Source organism: Gadus chalcogrammus, chromosome 6, assembly GCF_026213295.1.
Source record: "Gadus chalcogrammus isolate NIFS_2021 chromosome 6, NIFS_Gcha_1.0, whole genome shotgun sequence".
Taxonomy (NCBI): domain Eukaryota; kingdom Metazoa; phylum Chordata; class Actinopteri; order Gadiformes; family Gadidae; genus Gadus; species Gadus chalcogrammus.
Window position 1 is genome coordinate 8,493,975 of NC_079417.1, and position 22,490 is coordinate 8,516,464.

Below are 22,490 nucleotides of genomic sequence, written 5' to 3' on the forward strand. Positions count from 1 at the left end.
TCCCCATTCTGACCTGCTTCTGTATCTCCTCCTCCTGCTCCTCCTTCTGTCATCAGGGGGCACGGTCTCAGGGTCTTCTGGTATGATGGCGCAGTGTGTCTACATAGCAGGGGCTAAGAGCAACTGCTGCAATCATTCTGTTACTTTACCATTACTTTACCATTCCTTAACCCTGACTTCACCATTGGGACTAGCCATGGAAAGCCTATCCCACAATATCATATTTACCATCATGTTAGATGATATCTGTATATCACAACATCATGATAACCTTTATGCTATATGATATCTGTATATCCCAATATCATGATAAACATAACCCTAGATGATATCTGTGTATCACAATATCATATAAACCATCATGCTAGATGATATCTGTGTGTCAGGATATCATGATAACCTTCATGCTAGATAATATATGTGTATCCAAATATCATATTAACCATCATCCTAGATGATATCTGTATATCACAATATCAAGATAACCTTCATCCTAGATGATAGCTGTATATCACGATATCATGATCAACATCATCCTAGAAAATATCAACACGTTATGTTGTATAACGAAAGGCCACGTTATTTTAGGCTATGTGACGTTACGTCATAGTAGTTTATGTTGCGTTACGTTACACAATGTAACCTCACCGTGTTAAATCTCCTCCTGAGTCAAGACTTAAACCCATGGTCAGGAGAATCAATCTCGTTCTACTTCCCACACCATCTCCCACTCCATAGGTCATTTCATCGTCACAAAATATCCATGTGTGTCCTTCATCCTGTATCTTTGAATCAAATAGCAGCCACTGTCTGCTCCTTCCCCCTCCACCAAACCTGTTTATAACTTAGAATTCCATGAATTGTTCCAGTTTCCCTGAGTTTCCCCTGTGTTTATATCTGTGTATGTGTGAATGTTTGGCAGATACAGAATGTAGGTATTTTTGCTCATGAGCTTTTGTATCTTTTCCTTTGTTTGTGTGTGTTTATCTGTCTGCGTGTGTGGAAACGTGTATCTCCTACTGTGTATTGAGTCTTTATGCCCTGACACCCCTGTGTCCTCTTCCCAGGCAGGAAAAACGGAGACGGAGACAAGACCTACGACACGTTGGACTTACCGAAGCGCACGGAACCATCGAAAGGTAAGCTTAGGCCTTTGTCTCTTTGATTTCATGCCGTCACACAGTCTTGCACACACTCATACACGCACACACAAAACACACAGGAAAATATATGAAATAACATATACAATTATTAAATTAAATTCAAGGATAAAAATAGTAGGATCAGCGATCCTTCAGACACACTCCAAGACACAGACAGACATGTGTGCTTACTAACACACATGCCTGCAAGAGGAGGAAGTTATCATAACCCATCAGTTTTTCGCTGGAGGGTATATTATGTAAAAAAATAGTAAAAGGCAGGAGAGCAGTGCACTCAGATGATCTGCATTCAGCCACCTTCCCACCTACCTGCTTCTATCTTTTGTGCCCCTGTTTTCTGAAGGAAACGGGGTTGTAAATCGAACCTAATTTGCATCACTCTGGAGGTTTACCGAGGTGTTGCCTTGACAACCAGCCATCAGCATTGTATTCCCGCTCTGACGCAGCAATTTTTTGGGGTGTAGTATAAAGCTAACAATTGATGCTAAACACAAGCTACTGTACAGTGAAAATTATAGCTGCTTTGTACTTTATGAGGGGGAATTTAGTTTTTTTTGCAGAAATAGAGACAATTTGTCCTGTTTCCTGCTGTTATTCACAATGTGCTGTCTTTCTGAACAACGGTTTGCCTGCAGGTACGCTTCGCTGCTGCAGATACACAGCCATTATTGTGGTGATGGTGGGGAGAGATAGAGGGAAAACGTGCCTGTTGAGGAAGAGGGCTTTCTTGGGCTGGACAGACTGCTAACAGATCATATTTAGTCCTCCTCTTTGAGTCCTGTTGCTAGCTACCACTGTCAAAAACAGACCCAGAGTACATCTGTTTTTCTATACTGGCGAACTGTCATTCTTCAAGCCCCAAAAAACACTTGACATATATATATATATATATAGTATGTATGTCAAGTGCTTTCTGTCGTGTTATAAACACCGGAACAACGACTAAATGGTTTCGGCGCATGCTTTCTCTCATGCACTTGCCTCCGGCAGACATGCGGACTGCTAAACTGGTTTTAAAAAATAAACAGTTGCCAATCCACGCAGCAACGGGATGCTGATGGTTTCAGGTTCATCCACTTATTAAAATGCTCACTTTACAACGGTGGAAAGCGCCAGCGTAGTGTGGACAGATGGCCGTGAAGGAGAATACCAGATTCAGAAACCTAACTTCATATCTACCGTGAAGTGGAAAATGGAAAACATTGCTTCTTTGTTTGGCCACAATCACAGATCCTGCAGGGCACTGTAATGTGAGGAGGTGGTCTCGCATTATAACACATTTAGAAGTTTCTGAAACACATTGAATCATGGCGGCCATTTCAGGAGTAAAAAAAGAAACAGACGGACAATAAAGACGAAACGAGCTGGACTGTAGGTTGACGATGTTGCGGCGGGAGAAAGCCTGTATACCCTGTCTTCAGACGTGGTTCATGGCTGTCCTCTGTGGAGTGTCTTGTGCCTCGTCTGCGCTCTCTCTCTGTGTCTCTAAACGTCTTGGAGCGTCCCCGAGCATCTCTGAGCGCTGCCAGCCTCCTGCGCCTTTGTTTCCCCCTCGTCTTGCCCAAAGACAAACTGTGACAAGCCATTGTGACAGTTGCGAAAACAAAACCAGCGTGCTGCAACAACGCCCACTGCCGCCAGCCCCCCCCCCCCCCCCCCCACCCAGACACACACACAGTCACACACACACACACACACACACACACACACACACACACATAGAACCCCCACACCACCCCGCTCCCCGCTCTTGCCCACGGCAACTCAACGTGGCGTGAATGTTAAAAGTGATTTGATTTCGGGAGGTTTGAATATGAAAAGGGGGCTTTGCACATTTACTACATTTTGCACAAATGCAATGCTCATTTTCCAAGTGTGTAAACCGAGATAAACAAAACCTAAGATATCAGTGAAAGAGCTTAATGCATCATCTCTTTAATCATTCTTATTATTGAGCTAGGACATATATAATGAAGAAGGAGGGAACACATAAACATCCTTCAGACCCTTCTAGAGAGCCGTTCTGAAGGTCACTGCATTTATCCACTGCCTTTCAATAAACCCGTTACAGACTGTACAACAGTATACTGCACCTGTATCACTGTGCAGATGGCTTTTCCCTTTAATTTGTCAGTGGTGAGAGAAGGTGGATTTTGATAAAACTCCTTTGTGTTAAGAATCCATCCCTCGACACAATTATCCTCTCAGGACAAAGCTCCATGCATGGCAGAAATGCATGTTTGCACTGCAGGCTTGTGCTATTTACTAAAAAACAAATATTGTAAACCACAGGGCCCTGTCAAAGGCAGCCTTGCATAATGCTCGGCTAATGAGATTGAATTTACTCTCAGCGCCTAGAAACATAAATTATTCTGGACCTTATTGGAACAACATCTCTTTGAAGTTTAGCAATGTAGGTGTACATTATATGATAATGTTTGTGTGGGGTGTTTGTGTACAGGCATTTCCACTTGACAATTGTAGTGAGATGGTCGCGATTAGAAGAGTGTATCTGTCGTCTCATCTGTGGTCAAACAGAGAGTTCACGGAGGGGGCCAGACGGGGCTACTAGGAGCCATCGATTCATCTCTCTGTTTGGTTGTAGTTTGCACACATCTTGGTGTGTGTGTGTGTGTGTGTGTGTGTGTGTGTGTGTGTGTGTGTGTGTGTGTGTGTGTGTGTGTGTGTGTGTGTGTGTGTGTGTGTGTGTGTGTGTGTGTGTGTGTGTGTGGGGGGGGGCTGGTGAGTGTTTGAGATGGAGGAAATAAAAAAAGAATGTCTACCACAGAGGATACATGAGACTCATGATCCTTTGTTCCATATAAGATGGTAGACATATCAGATGAATTTAACAATTGCATGTGAGGTCATTTGCCAGCTGAATTGATCAAAGTCAACACAGTAAAATGCATTAAAGATCAGGTTGGGGTTAGCTGTAGTCTCAAGGTTACTAATGGCTTCAGGGCTTGAGATCAACTTCAGAACTATTTATTGCTTCAAGCAATGTTATGCGACAAAAAGCTACCTTATGCAACATAATGTTATGTTATGTTACGTAATGCAACATAATGCTATGTTATATTGAGCTATACGTTGCTATATTTGTTCTTCCAGTCGCTTTTGTGGCTACTCAACTGTGTTGTTGCTAACATAGGCCAAGTGCTAGCATCATTAATAGTAGTACGTAACTGCCTGTAGAGTTATGGTCACCCCTATCCCCCCATTCCCAGCCCCTCATCTCCAGAGCATGAGGGAATGGGGGAGAAGAAGACAAAAAAGTAATTAAGGAGTGTTAAATGGGAGAGTTAATAAGGGAGCTGGCAAGCTTACAACCACCAACACCTAATTAATTGTACAATTATGTAATTGTTTAATTCGAAAAAATATATTAAGCAATACATCAGGATGTGTGAGATGAAAGGAAAATAAGGGGGACATTTGTTTGAAGGTAGAGATCTCTTTTTTTCTCCTCTTTAAGCATTCAAAGCATTCCCCTCCCTCCGGATCTTGCTTCCAAAACCTTCCCTCACCAGATGAAATCTGGAAAGTCACCAAAACAAACTTAATTACATTGTTGCAGTCTTCATCTCCCTATGCCTCTGACGCGTCCCTCTCTCTTTCTCTCTCTCTCCTTCTCTCATCCTCTCTCTCTCTAGCCAACTCTCGTTCTCTTTCGCTGTCTCCCTCATCATCTCCCTTTTTGTCTCTAGCCCTGGTCCCTCTCTATCACGCTCTCTCTATTATCTCCTCCCTCTGTGTGTATCTCACCCTCTCTCTCACCTTCTCTCTTTGTTCCTCCCTCTATCACAATGCAGCATCGCCTGCCTCAAATCCTCTCTGGCTCTGCTAGTGTGTTATGAATTAATCTACGACAGACAAGATGAGTCAAAAATTGAAAAAACGTCTCCGCATTGGAAGACAAACCTTCATTCAGTCATTATGGCTGCAATTTTATACGTGGTTCAGATGTCGAGCTGATTCGACTTAGCCTGAGGTATCTTGATTTCCAACACAAATTGCTGTGTTTGTGTTTGAGAATCATCAACCTTTATTTTACCAAGCAAGTCACCTAAGAACAAATCTTTATTTTCAAAATGCCTGGCAAGAGGCAAAACATACCTCCTGTGGGAACAGGGAGCTGACTGATTAAAGAAAATACGTAATTATATTTTCTAACTTTCAGGTGAGACAGACGGAGGCAGAGGCATTAAAGACAAAAAAACACATGAACAGGCTAGTCTTGGCACAATAAACAGAGCAATTAAGCCATACGGCACAGCATCACAGATTACATATGCCAGCACACTTGACAGTAGCAAAATCCCTCATAGCAAAGGAGGATGCAAGGGGAGAGGGGTGGAGAACTAGTAGGAGACCTAAGTCTATGGATGGACAGACGAGGAGAAGATAAGGAGAGGGGGTCGATAGTGCAGGCTGGGTAAAGCAGTACACACACAAACCTACACACACAAACACTGTGTGTGTATGTGTGCCACTTCCTGATTTTGTTATAGTTATTGTCCCAAGGCCAACCTTTTGTATAGTGGCCCAGGGTCAGAAACTGTATGAGCAAGCAAACTGTTACCTTCCTAAACTGAAGCAGCAATATGACAAAAAAGAAAACTTGCAAAAATAATGTTCAATCCAGGCATTTTCTCTATCATTCATCTTGGATGACATCGGAAACAAAGATGGCCGAGGCAGTTGTTTGCCCAGGAGAACCATACAAAATGAACAAATACTGCCAAAGCAGAAATTGACTGTTTCTGGACAACAACTCCTGGCAGCTTGCTGTAGGGCCACAACAAAAGTTATGGTTTGACAATATCGGCATTTAGCAGTTGCAAAGGGACTGGTCTCATGGCAGCAGTGAACCAATGAAGTTGATTCAACGTCGGAGCTTAAACATCTTCTTCAGATTAGCCATATTAATATTGTTCCTGAGTCATAAACAGTTTGAAATTACCGATTACGGCGAACTTACCATAGAGTAGAGTACCATGTTATGTTCGACACATTTTCTCACTAATAATCTAACTGGCTCCATTTTACATCACTAATTAGTAGGTATTGGGTTATGCATCTTACCCATGGATAGACTGGAGATATTTGGGTTAGAAACCATAACCTTTCCGTTTGGGAGTAAAACTCACTGAGCAGTCTACCGTCAAGAGAGTCATAACGTTTGACGGTGCGAGTCGTCACTACTTTCACTACTTTGCCTTGCGTCTTGAAGGCGCAAGGCAAAGTCAAAATAATGTATGACAGCTGAAGGTTTGTCAAAGTTTGATCTGTTCATATTGGCGCCCGGATTGAGCTCCCTTCTGATATGCCCGTCAGGATAACCACATTAGCCTTGGATGCTACGCCGAGAGAAGCCACCCGACAGCAATCCGTTTGCGCGGCGCACTCCTGACACGCTACGGCCAAAAAACGGAATCAATTTCTCAAAGCGACGTGCATTGGGGATGCCAAAGCAGCGCTGTGTCAGGCTTAAAAGGTAGCACCATACAAATTAGGCAGGACAAGTTATATCTTGAGCGCCTACGTTGCGCCCCAAGCAAGCAGCAGAACTTTCCGTATAATTCACAACTGCAGACAAGTTTCTATACCATTTTGTTTTTTTATTTATTTGTCTATTTACTTTGGTTCTGATGAACATAGAAACCTCATACCCAGATACCGAAAGTTCTCCTTCACTGAGTTGGAGTGTCTGTTTTCTCTGCTGTGTTGTCGTTCGCGAACAACTATCCCCCTGATCTCTGAGTGGAACACAGATATAACTCCCTGGTTCATACCAAACTGTTTTACCTCCCCACCCTCCTACTCCTCCTCCTCCACCTCTCCCTTCACCTCCTCCTCATCGCCCTCCTCCCCCCCCCTCCTCCTCCTCCTCCTCCTTCTGTCCTCCAACTGTCACAATTCACATGAGTGCGCGACCAGACAGTTTGACGTCAAACGGCATCGCTGGTCTTCGTACATCTGTTCATACACACACAGTCACGTATGTAACACGAGACGTAATGGGTTTGTCAAAACACACATGGCTCTATTGACACACACACACACACACACATTGTGCAAAATACCTCGAGCATACCGGCTTCTCTGGCCTTACACTCCCTAACTTTTCTGAACTCAAACTTGAGTTGTGTCTGGCACCATGCTCGCTGTCTATGACTTTACCTTGCCCTTGACAGGCCTGAACAGAAAGCAGCATCTAGCAATGCTTCCACAAGCCTTAAATGTCACCTATTTCCCCACCAGGTGTGACATTGATTAGCCATTACAAACCATTTCACAATCTAGCCTCTAGTGACATCACTCATGGGAGCATCCACCCAGATTTAGGATGAATAGATCAAGCTAATAGCACTCCCAGTGGACTGAACCAAATGGGAAGCTCATCTATCCATCAAACAGCTGGGCAGTGACTCCCACGTATGATGTCACAAGAGGGTAGATCGTGAAATGTCTGGAAATGTCTTGAAATCTCTAATCAACAAACACACCCGGTGGTAAAACAGAGGTCTTTTAATTGTTCAGCTTCTTCTGAGCCGGCCTAGCTAAACTATATCCCTGGCGTCATTGAGGCAGAACTATAGCCGCATCAATGGCCACCACTTACGCAAACAACGAGGGGGGGGGGGGGTCAATTAGCATAATTACCCCTGGTCTGAGGTGGAGGTGTTAGCATCACGTTAGCGCCATTTGTTAGCACTCAATTGTCACCTCCTCCACTCCGCTAACCATCTTGTGTTCCTGGAGAGCTCTGGGGAAGTGGATCGCAACACTACAAGCACTCAGGGTATATAGGATGGCATGGTTAACAATAAGCGGTTATGTTTTGTTTTATTGTAGGCTATAGTACCGCTTCTCGGTACTATATTTGTATCCTGTTGTATTGAAGCCATGAGATACAGCAAGTGAGCGCTATAAACAGTTTCAGTGGGAGGCCTAATGAGGACCAGCTACTGCATGCTTCATTATAGGAATACAAGCGCCCGGTCCTCATAAATAATCTTTTACCATAGTGTGTGTGTGTGAGTGTGTGTGTGTGTGTGTGTGTGTGTGTGTGTGTGTGTGTGTGTGTGTGTGTGTGTGTGTGTGTGTGTGTGTGTGTGTGTGTGTGTGTGTGTGTGTGTGTGTGTGTGTCGGTTATTGTTAGTGTCTGTAAATTAAACTTATTTATGGTTACCTGCAAGGTTTGAGAGTGGTGCAGGTTTTTTTTGCACTGTGTTTACATGTGGTGTTCCGCAGTATTAGGGGAAATGTCTATCCCCATGAAAGCCTGTCGAGTATTTTTAGCATCGCTGTGCTTTTCAGTGTTTTCCGAAGGCACTCCTTGCTGCAGTGCATATTAATATATATTTATTTATCGACTTCCACAGTCAACACTGACACGAGTTGACATTTTTCCAGCTTAGCATAAAATTGGTACATGGTTAAATGGGCCATGTGCTTGGGCCATAGCTTGCCTGACTTTAGGCGGGTTGGGGGAGGGGGACATGTGAAATACAAATATTTCACATGTTGGCTGAGGTCTCTGCAATAATTTGTTGAATCCTTTAATGACATCACCAATCATCCATCCAATAAGAAAACTGCAAGTGATGGTTACTGAGATGGCAATATATTTGACCCCAGCGGTTGTTCAGGCGTCGTGCGTAGCGTAGCAGCAGGAGCATTGGGTGGGCATGGTTAGCACGTGAATAGCATTAGAAGCTAATTCATTGTGTCTGACTCTTGTGTGTGTGTGTGTGTGTGTGTGTGTGTGTGTGTGTGTGTTTGTGCGCGGGTGGGAGGTGCAGTGACAGAGACTGTTGGGAAAGCAACAACAGGAGGGCCCTGCCTCTCTGTAAACAATAAGATTATGAAATATTATTCATATGAAGGTTAGCATGGAACAGTTTTACTTGCACCTTTTACAAAGTCCTGTTTGTAGCCAACGTGATGTGGAGTGGTTTGGAGTGATTTAAAGTGTTTGTTTTGCTGCTGGGTAAAGAGGGCCTCCCTACTGTCTTTCATTACACAAACAGGAGACTAATGATGTACACATTGCGGTGCTTGAATGCATGTGTGTGTCTGTAAATCGACCGCACACATACATGGAATGAGCATGTACATAAACACATGTGTTGACCCCTTCCCCTTATTTACTTAACCCTCCTTCTTTCACACATGCAAAAATATGCACACAGGGGAGTACAGTGTGACCTTGACCAGAGGGGTTGTAAAATGGGGCTATGTTGTTCATCATGGTGTGTGTGTGTGTGTGTGTGTGTGTGTGTGTGTGTGTGTGTGTGTGTGTGTGTGTGTGTGTGTGTGTGTGTGTGTGTGTGTGTGTGTGTGTGTGTGTGTGTGCGAGAAAGAGAGAGGGAAGGGGGGAGGGAGCGAGGGAGCAAGAGAGAGAATACATGACCCAGAGAGGCAATCATTATACGCGGTGTCCCATTTGGGTCGGGGGGTCTCACGGAGGCCGTGGGGGTGATTGACTGCACAATGGGCTTCGACCCATGTCCGTGTGGGTGCATGCTGGCGTCTGCAGCTGCGTACTCCATGACAGCAGCAGGATTTCTGGATGTTCCTATCTTTTAACACCTGTGTGTGAGGGTATCTGTCTGTGCGCATTGCCTCAGCATACAAAAGAAAATTGTCCTCGGGGGGGGGGGTTCAGATAATCTCACACACACATCGCATCCCTGCCTCCGGTCACTGAGGAAGAGGAGCGATGAGGAAGAGGAGGCGGCCTACAACAGGTATTCAGGCAGGCAGGCAGCGGGGAAAAGCCTTCCAATCTCACGGCCAATCAAAAGCTTTCATCGTCACTCCCGCGCTCACTCCGGTTCTCATCTCGCCTCACGCAGCCAGAACCGCCGCCGCCGGTCGGAGGCGTGCTTGCGGTGAGGCATCTTTGAGGACACGCCACGCTGCCTGTCGTTCTCCTCCAGCACCAATGGAGCTCTCCACAGGGGGCCTCCTCCTCCTCCTCCACGCTCCCGCAGCGTGACATCCCAGCTGGTCCGATCCACCAGCGCCCTCCCTCCCCCTGTCTCCTCCAGAGGGACAGGGGCCTTTAAAGCACCTCTGCTTCTCACTCTGGCGCCGCCGGTCGCCTCGGTAAATGCGATGCCTGACGTGTGTGCTCGATCGGTGACTGCAGACAGGATGGTGACGCGGCCGTCAAAGCGTAATAACCCCCATCCCCCCCCCCCCACCCAACAGCCCCCGGCTGGTAATTATTTCAAGCATTGCACAGTACGTTATATGACACCGCAGAGCGACACCACAGCTGCATACAGATGTGAAAGGCGGAAACCAAATGCACTGGTGTTTCTTCTGCTCCGACGCCCTGACTCATTCGGGCGTTTTGTCAATTCCAGCCCCTAATCAAACCTCTAGCCTTAGCCCCCCCCCCCCCCCCGCCCCTCATCATCATTATTATTGTGTGGTTTCCAGAGTTTGCCTGAAGGCAAACAGCAGTTCTCAGACTTCCACTTCCTCCTATCAGTCTAACTATTTGGCCAATCACGCACGCACACACAAACCGACACACAGACCGAACTCTGCAGTCTGTGATGACTGCGCTTGCGTATGAAGAAATATGCGCGTATCCATGCGCACGCAGATTTACAACAAAATTTGGGATGATCAGTTGTTTCTCGGCTTGACAATGTGCATACTTGGGGAGTACATTTTTGCAAATTCTCCGATCATGCGTACGCAGGACAAGCGATAGAGTGTATAGGAAAATTACCATAGTAATGGCCAATGGCCAACAAATAATGCGTTTGACCAACTTATACGGCGGCATGCGGCATGGATGTCTCAGGAGGTAGAGTGGGTTGGCTGGTAACCATAAGGTTGCTAGCTCGATCGCCAGCTCCTCCAAGCCAGAGTGTCGAGGTGTACCTGAGCAAGACCCCTAACCCTAACTGCTCCAGACAAGCTGGCTCTCGCCTTGCATGGTTGACACCGTCATCGGTGTGTGACGGTGTCAGCCATGGATGGGTGAATGTTAGGCCATATTGTAAAGTGCTTTGAGTGGTCACTTGTTAGAAAAGCGCTATATAAATGCAGTCCATTTACCATTTTACCATATACAAATACAATTTCCCCCAAGGACGTAGCCTGAACTCTTATGATACAACTGATGTAGTCGTAGACGTTTAAAGTAGGCCTATTCGATAATTAAGTAAGATTGATCATTTCTCATCAGTCAGATCATTTGACTGTCCTGCGCATTATTAAATTAGAGATTTTACGAAATTGTATGCAATTCCTGCAGCTGTGGGAGGTGAGCGTGTCAAATGGCCGGTCTAGCATTTTGGAGTGGGCTGTTGCATACGACGTAGTGACCGTGTCTTCAGTCTCTCTCTCTTAAGCAGAGCCCAAGTCCTCTCCACCCTCAGGTTTTTGGCAACTTGCTCGTCTCTAAAGATATAGCAGGAGCTTCCCAGCCCTCAATAAGATGCTTAATCCTTGCAAAGTATCATCCCTTTAAGGACTAGGACTATTTTATTTGTTTCCATACACATTGCCAAAAATCGAAAGAGTGATAGACTGTGGTCACCATCGGACAAAGAGTTCAACGACGGTCACAGAAAGGGAATGCGCTCTCCAATGATGCTAGCATTGCACATCTCCGAGTCCAGAGAACTTGGTCAGTCTCACTCACCAGTGCGGGGGAATGAGTGAGGCTAATAAGAGATTTATTGTAGCGCCTGTTTTGAGGTATATCAGAGGTTAAATATTTTTTAACCCCCAATAGGCGACTGGGCGGAAATAGTGATACTCCTATTAACGCGGAACTTCGTCACTCTTCCATTCCATAAAAAATGCATCATCTTTATTAATTATATTCATTCATAAATTTCCTTTGGTGTTAAATTGAATCTTTTGTGTCCACCGTATATGGTAATTTATGTGCATTAATGTATGGTCACGATCTAAGCCGGTCATGAGCATGAGGATATAAAAAATACCTGTATTTATCACGTTGCATTGCACACCGGTGTGTGCGTATGACAAGCATAAGAACACTTTAGTGCTCAAACGTTTTGGTGCATAAGAAATAAAATATGACATGCGTACGATAGATTCATTGCTTTTGGTCTGAACTGTTGATAGAGAAGGGTCCTGATTCCTCAACCTCACACCAATCTATGCCTGCATCCACCCTCTCCTCCTCCTCTCTGCTCCTTCTTCCCCCCTCGTCTCTTTGTCCTCTTTCTCATCTCTCCCCTCCTCACCTCTTCCCCTCTTCCTCTCATCTCATCTTTCAAAATATGTATTATTCAACATTAGCAATTCTCCATTTTGGCTTCGCTTCAACTCAAACTAGGATGGTTAGCTGGTATTAACCTACTCCAAGCTTACCAGTAGAACTGGTTTGTTTTGTTGATCACAACTTAAACTGCTAGAGTAATCACACAGTGTGCTTCTCTATGAGGGTCTCTCTCTCTCTCTCTCTCTCTCTCTCTCTCTCTCTCTCTCTCTCTCTCTCTCTCTCTCTCTCTCTCTCTCTCTCTCTCTCTCTCTCTCTCTCTCTCTCTCTCTCTCTCTCTCTCTCTTCCCTCATCCTTCCTCTTTTCCTTGACACTCTCAGGGTGTCTGCATTTCTGCTCCCTTTGGTGTCTGGGAGCTGACGTGACTGGCCTGGATAATGTGCTCAAGCACTTAGGGGGCTGCTTGCTCACACAGCCACGCACCCATCTGCAAAGTCCCTGCACGCACCCAGGCAATGCAAATGCACACGCACAATCACACACACACACGCACGCACACATGTACACACAAATATATAGACACAAATACACACACACACACACACACACACACACACTGAATCTCACACTGTAATTCAAACACATGCGCACACGCACATTGTAGTTCAAACCCCACACACACACAACACACAACACACAACACTCACAGGCACTAACTACTTCACAACTGTGGAGCCCTCGAGGTTCATAGCCAGTGTGATTATGAGACACCAGGGGGACAGAGCTTCTAATTGCAACCCTCAGGGTAAAGCAGACCCGAAGGAAGACAGTTTCAAGGTAATTACCACGCAGGAAAGGTGGGAGAGCGCCTGCTTCTCCTCCTGGTCCAACCAGACCAGAGAAGAGCCAAGACAAGTCATACTGCTCCTTCTATACATGTGAAGACTCAGCAATGATGGGCAGAAGGTGAAAGGAGATCTCTACCTCCCTCTGCCTCATCCCTGTGGCTGGCACTCACTCTCTCACACACACACACAGACACACTAAACTAAACTAATGAACAGATTTGTTAAAAGTGATAGAATGGGGTTCCCATAGCAACCTGCTGCCTCCTGTACGACTCCTCTCCTCCACACATTTTTCCGTCTCCTGCTTGATCTCTTCATGTTCATCCCCCTGGCTCTCTCTCTCTCTCTCTCTCTCTCTCTCTCTCTCTCTCTCTCTCTCTCTCTCTCTCTCTCTCTCTCTCTCTCTCTCTCTCTCTCTGCTCTCTCTCTCTCTCTCTCTCTCTCTCTCTCTCTCTCTCTCTCTCTCTCTCTCTCTCTCTCTCTCTCTCTCTCTCTCTCTTTCAGTGGTATATTGTGTGCAGAACAAGGAGCCGATAAGGGGATGATCTGTGTAGTTCAACAGGTAGAACATGGCAGAGGGAGAGAGACAGAGATGTCTTTTAAATATTTCAATAAACTAGCACACAACGGCCCTCTGCACTGTTTGCTGGTGAACAGGTCCATGGTTAAAAAAAAAAAACAGACGGAAATCAATTAAGTTTTTCGCAGTACCAAAGAACATAAACACATCTACTATAACATAAACACATCTACTATTGAACATCCACTGCTGCTTGTGTGTGTCAGGTAGCGGTGAATTGGCCAGTGAACCGCGCATGGGAAGTTATACACAGTTTCTTTCCCAACTCACTCGGACGGCCATTAGGGCCAGAACAACATGTTGTGATGAGTCATTTTCTAACCTACCCTGTCGATATTTTGTCCTCCTTTTCTCTCATTGAGGATAGAAAACATTTTGACCTGACCGGGGTTTCAAAATAAACAAACAGACCCGTTCTTCACCCCAAGGCGGGTGAAATACTATTACATTAGCAGGGAGAGAACATTGGAAAGGCATCACATTACGGTGCTTCAGCCAGCCATGTGGCCGGCAGGTATGTTCTCTCATAAAGACCCAGAGAGCCTGGATAGAAATATGGCTCTGGATTGGTGCTAACCCGCACTACACGGCTGTTCAGCAGGATGGATCTAGCGGTTGGGGGTTGACTCCTACTCGAAAGGTTCTGGGTTTGAACCCCACTGTCCTCAGCATACGTGCAGGCGCCCTTGTGCAAGATGCCCTCACCTCTACCTGCTCTTTATCGACGCGGCATCTGAATTCACAAGTTGCTCCTGAGAAAAGCATCCGCTGAATAAGAAGTAGTAGTTCCTGGATGAGTGTGAGGGACTTTGGCTGCCTGGCACGAGCCCATTTTCCCGTCCTTTTGGCACCGGATGGTATTATGTGATTTCCTACTCCCACCTCCTTCTCTCCTCCTCCCACCTCCTCGTCTTGTGGGGGCCTAGCAGGCGCAAAACGTTTCCATCTGAAGCGAACTGGAAGGATCCTTGCTTCGTTGCAGAGGAGCTGGTCAGTGGGCGAGCAGGGTAGGAGGGCTGGTTATTGTGCTTGGTGACAGAGAAGAGCATTCACCTATCTGTCTTCTGCCAGCTCTGGAGCCAACCTCCTGTGGTGGGCTTTAGCGAGGGAGAACGAAAGGGAGCAAGAGAGAGAACGAAGGGGACGCATACAGAAAGAAAGAGGATGAAGAGAACCACAGCCATCTCAGTCTCTTTTCCTTAACTTCCTCTTGCCTAATAGCTTCATCTCCTAACCTTTACCTTTCCCCTGTTCCCAGTATTGTATTACCTGCGGTTCATCTTGTGATGGAGGATTTCTTATCGTAGCTCTCTCTCTCTCTCTCTCTCTCTCTCTCTCTCTCTCTCTCTCTCTCTCTCTCTCTCTCTCTCTCTCTCTCTCTCTCTCTCTCTCTCTCTCTCTCTCTCTCTCTCACCCCTCTCTCTCTCTCTCTCTCTCTCTCTCTCTCTCTCTCTCTCTCACCCCTCTCTCTCTTACCCCTCTCTCTCTCTCACCCTTTATTTCTCCCTAACCTTCTTTTGACTTTCAGCAACAGTCGGTGTGCCAACTTCTTTGTGGGTACGAAACCTACGCCACAGTGACTCGAGAGGGGCCAAACAAGCTGTGAACCCCTGGCTCCTGCTTGTCTCATGGGTGTGGGGATGCTGCTGGCGGTGGAGGGGGCGGGCTGGCGGTGGAGGGGTGTGGAACGGTCTTTGTGACACTTGGCCGGGCCCTCAACCCGATTGATGCGGGGTACGCAGCAAGGAGGGGGGGGGGGGGGGGGGGGGGCTGCTCTTCTCGGATGTCCCCTCAGCGATGACGTCCCCAGTTTGAACCCGCCTTGTGGGTTTCCCCGAGTTACGGAACATCAGGCGCCATGCACGTTATCCCACTCCATCTGAATACGGGATCCGCTCTTGCTTTGCTGCATGCTGTGTCAAACACAGTCAGACACAGAAGAAATGACTTTTGGATTCATCCTGAAAGCGTGTTGATTTCCCCGCTCTGGACTGAACTCAGAGTTCGGCGAGTTTGATGTGGTTTATGATTTCTTTGAGCTATGCCACTGCCTCCCTTGCTCGACGGGCCCTCCATATATATTTTACAATTTGTTGTTGTTTGCACCGACCCTCGAAGGTCTTGCCTTCTCTTAACTCTCAGAAAGGCACAATTGGACGGGTGAGTAGAGAGGGGTTGAATATGCGAGGGTGATTCTCACATGTAGGAATGCGACTCACAATACCAACAAGAGAAATGTGGCCGCTGGAATGGTGTGGTTTATTATTTAATTGGCCATCCATGAGAGTAGAATGTCACCGCCCGTTCACACCCCCCGCCTCTAAGGAACTCAGTACTTCTGTCCATCTCTTCTTTAGCTATTTATTATTTATTTCTCTATGCTAAATGTTCTGTCTTTTTGAGTTTGATAGTGTCTCTTCCTCTCGGTGTGCCTGTATGTTGATGTTGTGTCTGCATGTGTACGTTAATTTGTGTGTGCGTGCGTGCGGATATCACTGTGGTCAGCTGCCCAGGGGATGACGGTCGCCTTGGAGACTTGAATTTCTTCAATCATGAAGCATGCATTTGTGTATGTGTGTGTTTGTTTGGGGGGTGTGTGTGTGTGTATGTGTGTGTGTGTGTGTGTGTGTGTGTTTGTGTGTGTGTGTGTGTGTGTGTGTGGTGTATGGTCATAGGATGGGAATGTGTGTGTGTGTGTGTGTAACTGTAACTGTCTGCAGGCTTGTGTGTGCAGAGTGCACTCAGGGTCGGGTTTGTGGAAAACATATTTGATTACAGCTACTATTGCTATTTTAAAGATAAGATAAGATAGACACTTTATTGATCCCTTGGGAATACTCCTTCAGGGAAATTCAAATTCAATTTTAAACTGCAGTGCAAGACGTCCCTTGTTGTTTTGCATTTAATGTGTTGGATGGATATTATAAACTCGAGTTTTATACCTCAGTAGATCATAAAACAATTGTCTTTTTGTTCTTCTAAAACCATTTAGGAAGGATTACAAAAGATAAGATCTAGATTATGGATAGATAGGAAAAACTTGGGTATAGTGAGAAAATAATTCCAGTTATAAATTGACTACAACAGTCCCACATTGACAGTGTATGTGTCTGACACAAACAAACACACACACACTAACACACACACACGCAAGGCATAAATGTCGTTGTGCTGTCAGAGAGTAACCTTTGGATCGGCTGTCATTCCCATCCTATGACCATACACCACATCAAGGGAGACGAATGTGTTAGGGACCCCCATATCCACGACGCTACGATAAATATTCATCATATTGACATGGATCGTGTGACTGGCTGACATCTCATACAGCGACGAGGGGCCTGGGAGATTGAGTGTCTATGTGCACCATCGGGCTCTGGTGTGCAGAGTGGGCAACATACTGTCCGCGGGCAAAGGGAGAAGAGTCCAACGCAGACCAGCCTGCAGATGCACTGCCAGATGTATTATTTACTATCAGAGGAGCCCCTGGGATGAGATTCACGATCTGGCACGCATCGATGCTGGTATTGAGCATATACAGTGACTCACCACTCCACAGAAATAACCAGGGGATTTCTCACTGTCTTTCTCCGAAGCTGGCACCCTATAAGCATGTAAATGCATGCACGTGTGCACACCAACACACTGCACCCATACACACACTAGAATATACTTGATACCAGATAGTGTCTATTTTCTTAGAGGGTTTAAATGGATTAAATCCATGGTTTGTTGGTGGGTGTGTTACCATCTCTTGGTTAAGTTGCTTCGTGTGTGAGTTTCTACACTTCGGGAGCTTTGCGAGACACTTTTAACAAATTATGGACCAGACGCCCAGATTTAGAGGAGTACATTTCTGTTTGTTTTTGACTAATGACTAAAGAATCAAATCGAGTCTGCTCTACTACACACTACACTATGTCATTGTGTTTGTTTTAAGACAAAATGAGCTTTGAGTTGCTCTTTGGGGTTTTATACTAACTGAACCCTAAGCCCTCTTTTCCACGCCTCAGTGTATTCACCAAGGGGGACCATCAGCTGTCATCAATCAAACATGGCTGCTATATAACATCGCTGCCCGCATGTTACAAGCTTTTGGAGAACAAGAGCCGTGGACATGTGGAGCCCGTACGGGGGGGAAAAGTTGTTCATCAAAAGTCCACTGAGCATCTATATATTAGCTGTTACTGCCTTCGGGGGAAAAACATGTATCCTAAACTGTCAGTGCCTGTTCTGTTTCCCCTCACGTTGTCAGGTGAGTCACCCAGAATTCATAAGACTGTCTGAACCACTATCAGAAGAATTGACCGCCCTTGAAAACTGTTTAACAGCAGTTCACTCACTGCCACAGATGAAACACACCTTACTCAAATCAAGGAGGAGAAATGGGAGAAGGCAGCGGTGTAGTGTTCAAGGTGTTCTTCCAATGACTGATGGTCGGGGTTGTTTTTGTTACATGTCTGAGTAGAACAACGACACGCGTACACTCGTAGAAAATTATAATTGATTGAGTCTGAAACAGACTCCCGACTCGCTGCCTTTAAGTGAGTACTCGCCTGGCACACGCAGGGCAATGCATCGTAATGTGATGAATTGCTTTGCATTGAGCTGGTGAAAGTGTGAACAAACGTTTCCCCCCCCCTCTGGGGACATTAAAGCTCAGCTGGGGAACACCTTGGGTTTGTCCTCGCCTCAACAGGGACTCCTTTGTTCCCTGATGGGGGGGGGTTGATGTCGTTCTCTCCCGTCGCAGTGTTTAACCGAATTGATTGTGAACGGCGAACACCCAGTACATCGCTTGTGTGTCGTTGATACAACAAGATGTATCAGAAGAATGGAGAGCGCCGTGATTTGTTTCAGCTCTTTCTCTCGCTCCGTCCCGTCACCCACCCGCCCCAGGCCCCCGCAGGCTGCGCCGCATCTGATAACACAATTAATCCTGCGTCATGCGTCTGCGCTTGTGATTGGACGTCGGCAATACACCGGGCGTACAGGATTCTCTGAATGTAAACACAGCTTCATCGGATCCAATCAATAACTTCCTCGACGTGTCTGTTGATCAACTGACCAATGATGTTCTATGACTAATACAAGAATAGATTGTGCTCACCCTGGAACTTCCTGTTTCCTGTGTCTACCACTACACACACAGTCTGAGGGATCTGCTGCTGAACCCCGGTAGAGAGCCATAGATTCCCTCACAGTAATTGGCATGTCTGTCTCCCCTGGGAGTCTAACGTGTTTTGTGTTTGTGTTTGTGTTTTTGTGTGTGTGTGTGTGTGTGTGTGTGTGCGGCGTGCGTATGTGTGCGTGGGTGTGTGCGTGTGTGCGTGTTTGTGTGTGTGCGCACGACTAGGCTTTGAGCTGCTGTACCAGCCCGAGGTGGTGCGTCTGTACCTGTCTCTGCTGACGGAGAGCCAGAACTACAACACCCTGGAGGCGGCCGCTGGTGCCCTGCAGAACCTCAGCGCCGGACAGTGGACCGTGAGTCGATGGAGATAAACATAGAATGATGGGGAAAATATTGGAGCTACTTATACTGCATCCGTGTGGACCTTGAGTTCTGGCAGAGAGGTATACAGGGAGAGAGCAGGGGAGCGATATAAAGATGTATATATAGAGGGAAGGGGCGAGGGAGAGAGACTTTCCAATTGAGAGATACTTATACGGCATCAAAAACAACTCCAAGCTCATGCATTTTTCCCTGAAGGCATAACTGCCCTCAGGAAGCCAACAGTATACATTTGCTAAAGGTGAATATGATTACATAACTGCCATGTATCATTGATATTTACTATAAAACAAGTTCTGAAATGGCTCCCTTTCCAAAGTAATATTCAGTTACAAGTCTGCCCATTTGCCCTATTTCAGAGTTACCTTGAAACATTTGTCTAGTATATTGGTTGGTTTTTTAAATCCAATGTCTCCTATTGTGCCGTTTGAAGCAATCAGAGTGGAGTAATGAAATAGTGAACTGTCAAAAAAAATTGTTTTACTATAAGTAATTTTTTGTTTAGACTTGGTTAAGGTTACTTGGTCAGTAATACCTACCTATTTGTGTTTGACCCCAGAAGCTGGGAGTCATATGCCCTAACCCCAACACTATCCTGCCCTTGATCAACTATTTGAAGCGACAAAAGTTGTACTCTTTGCACAGACCACCATCTGACCGATCCAAGGGCAACACGCCTGTTGATTTGTTGTAATGTGTCTCAGAACATCAATATAACTTTTATGTTTAATTTTTTATTCGCCTCTCTCTATAGGTAAAATAATCTTGTCAATACAAGAAAACAATAAATGTGTGTTGAAAATAATAATGCGCAATAATTATCGATTATGTAATTGAAGCCACGGTGTCTACACTTGGCCGTTCATCTCAATTATTGTGCTTTTTTGTTTATTACAGCTTTGAATGTGCCACTTTGGTGCTACTTAGTAGAAATGGAAACTCAGTAGGAGCTCAGTCGCAATTGAAACATGATTTAGCAAAAGCATCTACATTTTGAACAGTTGCCTTTTTCGAGTATTTATGAGCCAGCAAGACATCTTGATTTCTTAACTCTTCACCTCCTGTCATTCTCACCCACTGAACGCTTGGAATTTTTAATAATTCATCAGCAGTATTTCTTTGCTAAGGTTGCCAGTTTCAGAATACTCAAAATATTTTTCCATCAATAAACCGCAAGCAGAACTCGCGCCAAAGCACTAGAGCTAATGACATGTGCAATGCAGTGGTACAGCATAATATCATTCCATAATAAGGCAGATGCCCATTATTTGGGCATCATTTAATATCCTCCTGCTAATTCTTCCTCAGTCCTCACCTGCTCCTGACCAGATAATTGATCATCCGTTTCTTTCTAGGGTTACTACTGCCCCCTAGTGGACGGCCTTGGGTCTCTGTCCAAAAGTAACCTTTGGATCGTAATATTTAACAATATTTTATATTTCATTTAGAATATTCTGACATATGACACATAAAAGTAGCTGAAATATAAAAGTATCCTGTGGTTTCTTTTATCAGCCCCCTTTTTTGTTGGACTCCTTTTATTCGATTTCATAGAAAAAAAGGAGTTGTTCTATGAAATCCTTTATTCTTATCAATCCCCAGGGATCCACTGCTTGCCGTAGTACTGTGCTCACTGCCAGTGGTGTGTGTGTGTGTGTGTGTGTGTGTGTGTGTGTGTGTGTGTGTGTGTGTGTGTGTGTGTGTGTGTGTGTGTGTGTGTGTGTGTGTGTGTGTGTGTGTGTGTGTGTGTGTGTGTGTGTGTGTTTGTGTGTGTGATTGTGTGTGTGTGTGTGTTTGTGTGTGTGTGGGGGGATGTTATGTGTGCCTGTTATCCGTCTAAGCTTGACATATTTAGAGCTATATGCTTCGCACATAGTCTACATAGGAGTATGGTTTCTGTTTTTTCCTTCTTCTTTGTACCATGTAAAATATTATCAACTGATTGAAATATCAACATTTAGCATCCATTGATAAAATAAAATGTGGTCAAAGCTTTTTTGCTAGTGGCCAAGGAAATGTGATCACTGACAGAAACATTTACCAAACATTTCTTAATTTAATACAAATGTTTTGAATGAATTCCACTGCCAAACCAGGTGGTTCATTGTTGGCCAGGTTCCTCAGCTGATGTCCAGCCACCATACATCTAGGAAAGGAAGCTGTTGGGGTTGATATTGTTGAAAAGTAAACCAAGTGGACTCCCCCCCCCCCCCCCCTCCTGTTCCCCATGTCTCTCCAGTGGTCCAACTACATCCGGGCTACAGTACGGAAGGAGAAGGGTCTGCCCATCCTGGTGGAACTGCTGCGGTCCGACTCGGACAAGGTGGTCCGTGCGGTGGCCATCGCCCTGAGGAACCTATCCATCGACCGCCGTAACAAGGACCTAATCGGTAGGAGGCCCCCAGGATGATGATAATTGAGTATTATGCCTCAACTTGTTCTGATAATGACTCGTGTTGTTGTATGACTGCAGCCACAATGAAAGGTCCTCTACAGAGACATTTCCCTGAACTTATTGTATACATGAAAGGTTTAATTTATCGACGTGCACGTTTCCTGTTTCTACCCACCTTCTTCTAAATTGTAAATCCACATCCATATTAGCTCGTGCCTAGAGTGTCCTATTATCCACCTAACTCAATATTTTACACCAAATTCAACCAATAGAGATTCTAAACTCCTATAAGAGGTTTTTGGACGGTAAAGGCAAAAAGAAAAACGTGTTCCCAGTGGAGGGTAGAATTATTGTCCTGGGGTAAGGTGATGCGTTGTCTCACGTCCCATGGTACCCCGGTGCCGACTTGTTTCGTCCACAGGCAGCTACGCGATGCGCGACCTGGTGAGCAACCTGCCCAGCGGCCAGCAGCGGCCCGCCAAGAACCTGGAGGAGGACACGGTGGTGGCCATCCTTAACACCATCCACGAGATCGTGACGGACAGCTCGGAGAACGCCCGCTCGCTCATCCAGGCACAGGCCGTCGAGAAGCTGGTGGCCATCAACAGAACCAGGTGCCGCAAGCGAGGATGTTTGTGACGACGATAGACATGGTCGTGGATGTCTAGGGGTTAGGGTTGTTGGGACTCAAACGCAACACAGTGACGGTATCCTTGAGCAAGATGCCTAGGCTGTACCTGCTTCTGAATGACATGTGTCTATTA

At 45.7% G+C, this 22,490-nt stretch overlaps 1 protein-coding gene across 7 annotated transcripts in view; it reads left to right on the top strand.

The window, feature by feature from the left end:
• The window catches only part of arvcfb (ARVCF delta catenin family member b), a 124,397-nt gene that overhangs the window by 92,986 nt on the left and 8,921 nt on the right, over positions 1 to 22,490 (top strand). For all 7 annotated transcript variants that reach the window (XM_056593354.1, XM_056593355.1, XM_056593352.1 and 4 more), the window contains 4 exons: positions 1,068 to 1,139; positions 19,176 to 19,303; positions 21,571 to 21,721; positions 22,148 to 22,340. In XM_056593354.1, the coding sequence (XP_056449329.1) occupies positions 1,068 to 1,139; positions 19,176 to 19,303; positions 21,571 to 21,721; positions 22,148 to 22,340 (544 nt within the window). The remainder of the gene's footprint in view (positions 1 to 1,067; positions 1,140 to 19,175; positions 19,304 to 21,570; positions 21,722 to 22,147; positions 22,341 to 22,490) is intronic.